This window comes from Bufo gargarizans, chromosome 6 (assembly GCF_014858855.1).
Source record: "Bufo gargarizans isolate SCDJY-AF-19 chromosome 6, ASM1485885v1, whole genome shotgun sequence".
NCBI lineage: Eukaryota > Metazoa > Chordata > Amphibia > Anura > Bufonidae > Bufo > Bufo gargarizans.
The window spans coordinates 254,224,755-254,237,015 of record NC_058085.1 but is presented as its reverse complement, the minus strand read 5'-3'; the positions used below and the strand labels follow the sequence as shown (position 1 = coordinate 254,237,015).

Sequence of the window (12,261 nt, the reverse complement as noted above, 5' to 3'; positions counted from 1 at the left end):
AGACGGATGGAGATAACCTTTCTCATCGCGCAGGGCAAGGGATGTTTTTTTTACGTTGCCACACTGCTAGGTGAAAGCTTCCACCTAGCAGTGATCCCAGTGATGTCATTGGCATTAATAGGCGGTCTTTAGCGCTGCTCTAGGCTGTTTTACAGGCTAGGGCAGCACTAGACACCAACCATTAGTGCCGGTGACGTCACCGGGCTCACTGCTAGGCGGAAGGCTCCACCTAGCATACTCATGAAAAGCCCGGTACGTCACCGGAGGTAAAGAAAAAGCCATTGCCCTGAGCTATGTAGTGCAGGGAAAGGGGGGGGGCATCAGAGCAAGAATGAGTGAAGAAGGGGTTATGTCTGGGTTCAGCTCTGAACCCGGACAACCAATTAAAAAAGCAAAAAAATTATGTAAAGGTTGTGTGGATTTACTAAAATACCATGTTACTCAATTATGCTGTGTCAGTGCTTTCTATGTCATGATTTAGGTTTGTTTGGGTGACATTATATATATATCTGAGCAATTCACTCTGTTGTATTAAAATCTTGAGGGTTAGGGTTTTGCCGGCTTGTACCCTGTAGCCTCTGGAGCAGATTTAACCTGAAGAGTTCTAAAAATGGAAGAAAAATGCTAAAGGAATCTGTGTGTCATAGGACATGTATGTGAAGAATTTGTGAAGCAGCAGCAATGACATCTGTCCCCCAGATGTGGAAATATGATGGTGCTGGATCATGAGCAATATCATTGCAACCTGTCACCTAAATATATGTAAATAATGAAAAAACTGTCACCACACTGAACCACTTACCTTACTTATGTGAAACTCCAGCTTCCTGATGTGTCTTTCAATTAAGCGAGTTTCCTTAAAAAAGCAAAGAAAAGAAGATTAGCTGTATCCATTTACACATACGTTTCCATAAATACAACTTCTTTAATCAAGCTTTCGGATCATTAGATGCTCTGGAATATTGGAGAATATAGGAAATATAGGAACATTTTACTGCTCGGTCATCAACTTCTGGCTTTATTTCACCCAACTCCACCATAATGCCAATTGTGAAAGTTTATTTCAATGAGGAAAGAGAAATAAGGGTCTTCCATACCCCCTTGGCAGAAACTTATTTTCCATGGGAACAAAAGATCTGGAACGGATGTCTAATCCAACCACCCCCCACACACATTGAGGGAGAGTCAGGAGGCTTCCATGCGCATAAGACCAAAGGATGATCTCACTGTAGATCTCTTCATCCAATAACGCAAGATTTGTGGTTATTGTGGAACAACTACCGTTATAATATATATGCGTACTAACCCTTCACATCTAGAGGTAGTACTCAGAAACCGTAAGCAAAGGAGTAGAAGAAAAGAAGATTATTAGGACAGAGTAAACACAAGCCATGAATTAGAACAGAGCAGTGCCATTGACTAGCAAGGACTCACCTTGTCCAGGTCATAGACGAAGCCCTGTAACAGATGACAGTCTGTCAGCATCTTCAGTTCACTTGCTTAATTTATCATTTTTTATTAGATTGTCAAGCATTTTAGGGTTTAAAATACATAGATATAACTGATCTGATCTGTAGGAGTCCAACTCCCAGAATCCCCACAGATTAGGTCTTTGAAGAGGCCAGTGAACCCTACAGCTTCTTCCTAGGCCAGTGACATTATTGGCCTGATGACCTATGTGCAGCTCAGTCCCATTCAAATGAAAGGAGCTGAGCTCCAATACAATGTACGCCAATGTGGTTGGAAAGCTGTGAGGAGGCCGCAGCACTCACAGGAGCATTGCAGCTTCTTCAAACATATGCTCAGGGTAGGTCAACAATATCGAACTCCAATAAAACCCCTTTAAAGCCTTTAAAGTTACAGAAGTTTCCCCTTATACAATTATTACATTTTATTAAAGATGTTTTCCGGGATTTTAATATTGATGACGACAACCGAAACCAATGCTCTGTGCGAGCGCAGCCTTCCCTTCAATGTTTACCTGCTCGCCACTGATATCGCAGTGGTGCACAGGTGTATTTACAAGGGGACGCTTCTTGCTTTTCAAGTGTACAGGTAAGAGCCATCCCATAGAAGTGAATGGGATGGCAGAGTGGTAACTACATCTGCTCACTGCTGCGATGTCCATAGCGAGCAGGTAAACAATGAAGGGAAGGCTGCACTCGCACATAGCATGGCCTTCTCTTCAACCAGCTGATCGGCAGGAGTGTCGGACCCCTACCGATCTGATATTGAGGATAGGTCATCAATATTAAAATCCTGAAAAACCCCTTTAACCAGTGGAAACCCATTTAAAGTGTAACTGTTATTTTGAGTAATTTTTCAGAATAAGCTGCAATGTGTGGTTATATGAGAAATAATTATTTCTGGCCAATATACAACCTGTATTTGTCATTTTCGTAGAATTTTTTACCTCTGCAATCTGTCTGTAATCTCAACATTTTCGTAGCCGCTGGGTGGAGACGAACTGATCAAAATGTCGGCCGCAACACAGGACATGGATGATGAGGAATATCTCCTCACTTACTGCTCCACACACCCTCAGAAGCAGCAGCAGTAATTCAGGACATTACACAGCAGGACTGAGCCATTTAGATGTGAATCCAGTAGTGAAATAAGACAGTAAATCACTTACAAGTCTCTTATCAGTATGTCTGCTTGTGCATGTGTGCAGTAACATCTTCTTTCTCCTGCTCCTCCTCCCTCCCCTCTCCATAGACTTCTAAGTATTCTGATCTGTCAGTGAGCAGCCAGACAGTTTTCAAAGATCACTGAAGACGTATCTAAGCAGTGAATTGACATTTAGGTCCCTTTCACACGAGCGAGTTTTACGCACGGGTGCAATGCGTGACGTGAACGCATAGCACCCGCACCGAATCCTGACCCATTAATTTCAATGTGTCTGTGTACATGAGCATTTTTTTTTTCACTCATCAGTTCTTCGTTGCATAAAAAACGCAGCATGTTCTATATTCAGCGTTTTTCACGCAGCCTTGGCCCCATAGAAGTGATTGGGCTTCAGTGAAAAACGCATTGCATCCGCAAGCAAGTGTGGATGCAATGCGTTTTTCACTGATGGTTGCTAAGAGATGTTGTTTGTAAACCTTCCGTTTTTTATCACGTGCGTGAAAAACGCATCAAAACGCATTGCACCACGTGGAAAAAACTGAACAACTGAACTCAATCGCAGACAAAACTGATTGAACTTGCTTGCAAAATGGTGCAAGTTTCACTGAACTCTATGCATCTGGAGCCAATACGTCACACTCATGTGAAAGGGGCCTTAGAGAAGAGGAGGGAGGAGCAGGAAATCAGTCTGATAAAAGGAGAAGGAAGTTACTTTCTCCGATAAGATATATTACAAATATTCTTGTGATCGCCTGTATTATTAATTTATGAAAAAAATGAAAGGACAGTTACTCTTTAAACAAAAGAAAAAATGTCTTTACAAAGTTTCCAGTCCTTCATGTAAATGTTTTTTTTTATATTGTGCTCATCTGACACATCAATGGTACAAAAATAATAGAACTGTGTGTGGTAGAGGGAGCTAAAAAATAGGCATTTGAAACAGTGGATAATTCATCATATTAGGGAAAAACTATAAGAAGCTATATAATCAGGGGCAATGCACAAGGTAATCATGTAGGGAATGGCGCTACAAAATCGCTGGTAGTTACAGAATAATCTGCATCTGAAACATTGAGGATATTAGACTGTTAACTATATAGGTAAAATTATATATGGATAACATGGTGTAAAAGCAATAACCTTGCAAGATAGATGGGCAATTGGGCATTACCATGTCTGGAATATAATGGGGGCAGATTTCCTCTCAGGTGAATTCACATTATATGATAGCAGTACATGGACAGTCTGCAGTAGTATTATTTCGACACTGTAAAGTAATGCATAGTGCTAATATTTGGGCACATTTTGGCAGTATAATTTAAACACTGTATGGTCTTAAAAGGGGTTCACCAAAATGAGAAAATAAGTTGGCTTTTGTTTCTACCAAAAACACAGTGCCGCTCTTGCAATGACCTGCATCTGGTATTGTAGATGATCCTCACGTGAATACCAGACACAGCTCAGGGTCAAAAAGTCTCTGGAAAAGAAGTAAAATGTTTTTCCAATCCTGGAACACTCCCATAAATTGGGATTGGTATTATTTGGGCAGTACATGGTCGTATTATGTTGTGCATTATTGGGCTCTGTATGATATTGTACACTGCGTGGTACAGTTATTTTAGTACCGTAGGAGTCCCTTAGTATAATGTCTCCCTGCACAAATAACTGGAGTGTAACTATGCTATAGAGAGACCCTTAGTTCCCATGTAATTTCATTTGAGCCTGAACAAGTAGAAAATAACAGGTACAAACAGTGCAATACTCTGGCTGGAGGCAGCGTCCCAGTTAAATGTTACTGAGAACCCTTACCAGTCTGGAGTTTCTTTTTATGTCTTTCTGTTGGCCGGCCAGGAAATCCAGCTGTGTTTGATGTTCTTCGAGGTACTCACTGCAAAATTAGCCAAGGGTATTCCAATTATTTTTATGCTAACCACAACACAGGTCACAGCTCTCTTTAAGAAAAAAAGCTGAACTTAACGAACATGTTTTCAGATAGTAATCTGCTAGAAAATTCCTCCATTAAAGCCGCACAAAGAACAGCTAGAGCTTCCAAGTCCTAGAACATGTAGAATAAGAGACCTAATCATTTCCTGTGTGACCTCTCACATCGGCGCCATGTGGCAGTGGACCTGAGAGGGCAACACATGGATAGAGCAGTAATATGGTGACACCTGACACCCCTGTGTTTATAGGTTAAAAAGTGCATTTGTTTAAAGCAATTACACCCACAGGGAGCAACCATGTTACCAAAAGCCCGTTCCTCAGAACTGACAAATTTCATGAACTCAAGTATTTGAAATATGGGACTTATGCCTATTGCACATTTATCACTACAGCAATCAGTATTCTGCTGGTGGATACACTGTGTACATCTATGATATTACTTATCCTGTACTGATCCTGAGTTACATTCTGTATTATACTCTAGAGCTGCACTCACTATTCTGCTGGTGGAGTCACTATGTACATCTATGATATTACTTATCCTGTACTGATCCTGAGTTACATTCTGTATTATACTCCAGAGTTGCACTCAGTATTCTGCTGGTGGAGTCACCATGGGCTTACATTACTTATCCTGTACTGATCCTGTGTTACATCTTGTATTAGGGTACTTTCACACTAGTGTTTTTCTTTTCCGGCATAGAGTTCCGTCCTAGGGGTTTTATACCGGAAAATAACTGATCAGTTTTATCCTAATGCATTCTGAATAGAGAGCAATCCATTCAGGATTCATCAGGATGTCTTCATTTCAGTCTTTTTGACTTTTCAGGACGGAGATAATACCGCAGCATGCTACGGTTTTATCTCCGGCCAAAAAATCAGAACACTTGCCTGAATGCCAGATCCAGCATTTTGTTCCATAGGAATGTATTAGTGCCGCATTGACGGATCCGGTATTCCGGTCTGCGCATGCGCAGACCTTTAAAAATGTGGGGGAAAAAATACTGGATCCATTTTGGGAGATGACACCGGAAAAACAGATCCGGTATTGCAATGCATTTTTCTAAATGATCAGGCATTTTTCCTGATAAGTCTGAAAAATGCCTGATCAGTCAGAAAAAATTATATGCATTTGCATACAGGCAACAGAACTGCCTGCCGGAATCAAACAACGCAAGTGTGAAAGTATCCTTATATTCCAGAGCTGCACTCACCATTTTGCTGGTGGAGTCAACTTGGACTTGCGTTACTTATCCTGTACTGATCCTGTGTTGCATCCTGTATTATACTCCAGAGCTGCACTCGATATTCTGCTAGTGAAGTCACTGTGTACATACATTACATTTCTTATCCTGTACTGATCCTGAGTTACAGCCTGTATTATACTCCAGAGCTGCACTCACTATTCTGCTGGTGGAGTCACTGTGTACATACAGTACATTAAATTACTTATCATGTAGTGATCTTGAGTTACATCCTGTATGATATTCCAGAGCTGCACTCACTATTTTTCTGGTGGAGTCACTGTGCACATACATTACTTATCCTGTACTGATCCGGAGCTAGATCATGTATTATACTCCAGAGCTGCACTCACTATACTGCTGGTGGAGTCATTGTGTGCATACATTTCTTATCAAGTACTGAGCTGTATTATACTTCAGAGCTGCACTCCTATTCTGCAGGTTTCAAGCATTCCTCCTGGTTCAGTGTCTGCACAGAGATTGCTTTGAAGACTTGCATGCATAATTATGGAGATCTCTGATATTGGATTTAATCCCTTGCAGGAGTTTCACAGTAGTGTGGGGAGTGGTTTCATTCTACACATTTTAAAATAGAAGTCACTCACTGGTGGTCCCTAAAATTATACACCGGTCTTCCATTTAGGATCTAATTTCCAGGTAATTCATTCTAAATTAATGAAGTTTTGAAGGAGATTTCTCAAAAACACATACTAAATACACAAAACATCCACTAAGTTATAGGAGACAGATGCTTTGAATTATACTGGGTTCAGTCAAATTATCTCAGCAAGGTCTTTCCCATAAAACACACTATAAATCATTCAAGTGATAGTGAATGCAGAACAGGCAGCTCCACCTGCGGACACCATCCTGGAAGTAGGTAAAACAGAACCTGCTGATCTTAGGATGAATGAAGTGCTAAAACTTCACTATGTTCCTAGCAACATGAAATGAATATTTCTGCTCACCTAAAATCTGCTAATTAGTCCTATATCAGGACAATCATTTGTAAATGCCTTCAATAGAGGTTGTTTCACTGTGACAACCCTTGTCTATATGCTCTATCAGCCCCAGCAGAGGGCTTCGGGCAAGAGCGGTACCCATTCTTCATTTGAATAGGCGTCCCATTTCTCCAGCAGGAGCTGTCCGTCATAATTCAATTCTACACCATAATTAACTACATCATGATTACAGATCAACAAATGGCATACTAACACAATGGGTGAGGACTAACCTAGATCCGGAGATATAATTTAAAGGGCTTCTGTCACCCCACTAAACTCATTTTATTTTTTTGGTGTACTTATAATCCCTATCCTGCGATATTGCTATACATTATGTTATTAATAATTTTCGTTCAGTAGATATGGCAAAAAACTTACTTTTATGATATGCTAATTACCTGTCTACCAGCAAGTAGGGCGTCTACTTGTTGGTAGCAGCCGCAGAAAACCACCCCCTCCTCCTTCATAATGTATAGCAATATCGCAGGATAGGGATTATAAGTACACCAAAAAAAAATATATGAGTTTAGTGGGGTGACAGAAGCCCTTTAAGCATAGGTTAACCTTTAAAAACTTTATACAAAGAATTTATCTAAAAAGCTGAGTATTGTACTTGTATTATACTTCAGAGCTGCAATCTCAGTTCAGCTGAATTCATTGTTAAAATCTCACAACATTCCCTATTTATCCAGTTTCTGAACACTATTGCAACTAGCCCTGATTAGCATTCTGGGGTGAGTCTATTCATCGGATGAAGTAGGAAATGCTATGCATATGTCCAGACACAGAATATTTTTGCTGTGGACTTTGCCGCAATGAGGATTTTGTGGCATATTAACTGCTACATTAAAAGTGGTAAAATCCACGGTGAAAATCTAAAACAGAAAAAGCAAGCTACAGATTTGAAAATCCACAGCATGCTCGTTTCTCGGTCCAGAAAATGTCCACCGTATTTGGATGAGATTTGTAAAAAGTAATCCATTTACATTGTACTATAATTCACTGCAAATTTTATCTGTGCAAATCTACAGGTAAAATCTGCATCTCTATTTGTCCCACTACATCACAGCAGCTTTATTATCGGCTAAGACAGTGTCGGACTGGGGTACCTAGGGCCCACCAGTAAAATTTATTTTGGGGGCCCACCGTACGGATACATTCAAATCTAATAAATAATCTAACAAGTTTTTTATATGAACATAAGCTGGTTGGTGTGCTGTAAAATGAATACGTGTATGTAGTGTACTAAATCTAATGTGTCACTTGTGCAGGGGATGGGAGACTAGGGGCCAACCTTGCTCAGTGGCCCAACAGGGGGGTTCCCCGATACCCCTATGGGCCAGTCCGAGCCTGGGCTAAGACATTAGAGAGTTGTCTGTCCAAAAGCTTGTTGACCATTTCAAATAACAACCAGAAGAATTGCGCATGCAGCTCTGGAATATAATGCAGGCTGTAACTCACAACTGGATAAGTAATGTATGTACACAGTGAATCCACCAGCAGAATAGGAAGTGCAGCTCTGGAGTATAATATAGGACAGGGATCAGTAACCTTCAGCACTCTAGCTGCTGTGAAACTACAACTCCTAGAATCATCCTTTTACTTCTATGGGAGTTACAAGAACAGCCTAATAAGTATGCATGCTGGGAGTTGTAGTTTCACAGCAGCTGGAGTGCCGAAGGTTGCTGATCCCTGACATAGACTGTAACTCAAGGCAAGTAATGTGTGTACACAGTGAATCCACCCAGGCTCGGACTGGCCCACAGGGGAACAGGTGAATCCCCCGGTGGGCCCCTGAGCTAGGTGGGCACCTAGTCCTTCAACCCTTTTACAAGTGGCACATGGCACAGTAGACTGACAGCACTAGATATAGATAGGCAGTATAGAGCGTCTCAACCAGCCTATGTTGGGTACATAATTTAACAAAGCACCCAGTTTATTATAGATACATCGGGTGGCTGAGATGACTTTTAGATATAGAGTCACTGCATGGGCCCTTATAATCATGTAATAATCACTGTAGCGTCTTGCTACATGTAGCATTCGCATGTTGCTTTATAGTGGGCCCCCAAAATGTATTTTACTGGTGGGCCTTAGGCACCCTAGTCCGACATTGAATCCACCAGTGGAATACTAAGTGCAGTTCTGGAGTACAATATAAGCTGTAACTCAGGAGCAAAACAGGACAAGTAATGTATGTACACAGTGAATACATTAGTAGAATAGTGAGTGCAGCTCTGGAGTATAATATAAGCTGTAACTCAGGAGAAAAAACAGGATATGTAATGTATGTACACCGTGAATCCACCAGCAAAATAGTGAGTAGTACGGTTAGGAAGTATACTACTGAGTGTATCTCAAGAGTACTGCAGGATAAAAGTCATGTATTTGCAAAGTACTTCAACATCTTATGCAGATTAATCGTACATGCAAACTGGGGTTTAACTATGAATAATTTTAAAGAGGTTTCTCCATGTTAAATTAAAACTGCAGCCCTTCCAGACCATATTTGTTTTCCTCGGTGCAGAAGTAATGTCCAGTATACACCACATCAGCGCTGCAGCCAATCATTGGCCTCAGGCCCTCAGCAGTTGTGCTGTGTACTGCGGAGGTCAGTCATTGGCTACCTGGTGGCATGGGTGGTATGGGAGAAAAATGGAAGAAAAATGGTGAGGATCAGTTATATTAGCACGTTTACTGTTGCTGCCAAAGTTTTTTTATTTGATTTGGACAACCCCCTTTAAGAGGAAAATGCAATATGCACTGAGATCCCCTACTTACTTTAGTCCTTTCCTTAAAGCTTCAAATATCTTCTTGACTTGGTGAGGATGAGGGTCCAGCCTAATGGATCCTTTCTTTAGAGATGGGTACAACTTCTCTGACCGGACAGACATCTTTGACTTTACAGAGTTTTTACGAAGGGACTGCCTAGAAAATGCAGAGGTGTAAAATAAATAACTTATCTAAAACAAGATTGTCTATAGCAGGAAATTCAAACTCACGGCCCAACAGCTGTTGCAAAACTACAACTTCCATCATGTCCGGACATCCTACAGCTATCCCATCCTACATGCTGGGAGTTCTAGTTTTGAAACAGCTGGAGGGCCATGGGTTTGACATTCCTGGTCTACAGCATTATGCATTTGCTTTAGCACATACAGGGTTGTGCATTAGAAGAGGGTTTTTTTGCACACGGTTCAGATCTTCAGTTCAGTCTTTAGAATAGTTAGGTGAGTGTCATGAAACATCCGTACATCCCTGCGTCAGTGAGTGGCAGGAGATCTTTGAGAGTGGCAACACATGGTTTGATTTGACATGTTTACCTTGTGGATCAATAGGCGTCTGTGTTGTTTCTGGTACTAGCCACACCCTTAACTTCCAGGTGTTGCTATTGTGGTCATTTAACTTTCCCTATTTATAGTGGTTTCTCCCACAATGCTGTGCGTTTAGGAGGTGGGCTACGGATACTGAGTGGAACGATCTAGCTCTCCGTAGCCAGTTTTGTCAGGGGTTATCAGGGAGGCTGAAGGACGCTTTGGCCTTTCATGAAACTCCTGTGTCTCTGGAGGCTGCTATGTCTCTTGCCATACGTATTGATAGACACCTGAGAGAGACATCTAGGGGCCCCTACCCTCAGGATGTACTATCACATGATGTATCGTCCTCCTCTGACACTTTGGGTGAAGATACTCCTGAGTTTAGGTCTAGGGGCGAACCCATGCAGTTAGGGGGAGCTACTCCTGGATCTGCTTTGAGCATACTGGTTGTAAGAAGGGAGTGTGTTTTTTTTCTGCGGACAGAAGGGACATTTTATCGGAGTATGTCCATGCATTCAGCGTAAAAAAAAGGGGGATGTTTAATTCCCATCTGACTCTTGGAGGGGTGAGAGGAGAGTCAGAAAATGTGCATTTGTCTTTGACTGGTAGTACCTGATTTCTCCTGACTGCTGAGGTGGCGTAAAAGTAAAAAACTGTGGGGATTGAGGTGTTTATCGACAGCGGGGCAGGGGTGAACCTGATTGATGCTCAGTTGTGTCCAGATTCTGGAAGAGGTTCTGTACTGGTCTGGGGGTACAACTGTCTTTTTCTTCGGCTTTTCATCCTCAGTCGAACTGAGCACACTAATCAGAGCCTGGAGACTTACTTAAGATGTTTTTTCTCTGAGAACCTTTTTGTCTTTGGCAGAGTTTGCCATAAATAATCGTAGACAGGAGTCTACTCGTAAGTCGCTGTTTTTTGGGGCATATGGGTTTCATCCGCAGTTTGGCACATTTTCTGGTACAGATACTTCTGGTATTCCTGAGGAGGAATGTTTTTCGTCATCATTATCATCTACATGGCAGAAAATTCTAAATAACTTAAGGAATATGGGCAACAAGTATAAACGTGTGGCTGACAGGAAACGTATGAAGGATCCGGACCTAAGAGTGGGTGATTTGGTGTAGCTGTCCACAAGAAACATTAAGTTAAAGGTACCTTCTTGGAAGTTGGGTCCAAAGTTTATTGGTCCATATAAGATCACTGCCATTATTAATCCTGTAGCTTTTCGTCTTGAACTTCCTCAGGTTCTGAAAATACTTAATGTGTTTCATAAATCTTTGTTTAAGAGATAGGTAGAATCTTTGGAGCAGTCTTCCTTGCCACCCGCTTCTGTCATGGTGGACAGTGGTTTGAAATTCCAGATCGCCAAGATAATTGACTCTCGAGCTCTTCGTAGATCTCTTCAGTATCTTGTTCACTGGAAGGGTTATGGACCTGAAGAGAAAATGTGGGTACTGGCATCTGACGTGAATGCCAGTTGTTTGGTGAAAGCTTTTCACAGGTCTCACCCAGATAAGGTCAGTCCTGGGTGCACGGAGGTCACCCGTAGAAGGGGGAGTACTGTCACGGAAGTACCGCGACATACGGACGTCCCCGCGACAGTGAATGGCAGGAGATCTTTGAGACTGGCAACATGTGGTTTGATTTGACATGTTTACCTTGTGAATCAATAGGCGTTTGTGTTGTTTCTGGTACTGGCCACACCCTTAACTTCCAGGAGTTGCAATTGTGGTCATTTAACTTTCCCTATTTATAGTTGTTTCTCCCACAATGCTGTGTGGTTTATAGCTTCAGTTGGACCCATGAATAGCTGGTGTTTGGATCTCGGCTGAGTTCCTGGTGCTGCAATAGCTTCTTGGAAGTTAAGTGTTACCTTTCCCTTTTGCATTTTAATTTGACTTTTCTGTGTGTTGCATACTGGTAGTCAGTCAGGGCTTTGGTTAGGGTTTTCACTAGGAGGTGTCCATATTTCTTCCCTAGTTTTCAGGTCTTATTTCCTTTCCCTCCTATGTTCGGTGTGGGGTTTACCTCCCACATTAAAGCGTGACAGTGACAACCAATGTGGCTGACATTATAGCTCCAAAAGAGGTTGTCACATTTAGTACTTATAGTGAAATTCAA

At 41.7% G+C, this 12,261-nt stretch overlaps 1 protein-coding gene across 7 annotated transcripts in view; it reads right to left on the bottom strand.

The window, feature by feature from the left end:
• The window catches only part of RIPOR3 (RIPOR family member 3), a 174,643-nt gene that overhangs the window by 54,201 nt on the left and 108,181 nt on the right, over positions 1 to 12,261 (bottom strand). For all 7 annotated transcript variants that reach the window (XM_044296572.1, XM_044296570.1, XM_044296569.1 and 4 more), the window contains exons 3-6: positions 9,602 to 9,748; positions 4,438 to 4,516; positions 1,435 to 1,458; positions 803 to 856 (exon numbers count right to left, since the gene is read on the bottom strand). In XM_044296572.1, coding sequence (XP_044152507.1) covers positions 803 to 856; positions 1,435 to 1,458; positions 4,438 to 4,516; positions 9,602 to 9,748 — 304 coding nt within the window. The remainder of the gene's footprint in view (positions 1 to 802; positions 857 to 1,434; positions 1,459 to 4,437; positions 4,517 to 9,601; positions 9,749 to 12,261) is intronic.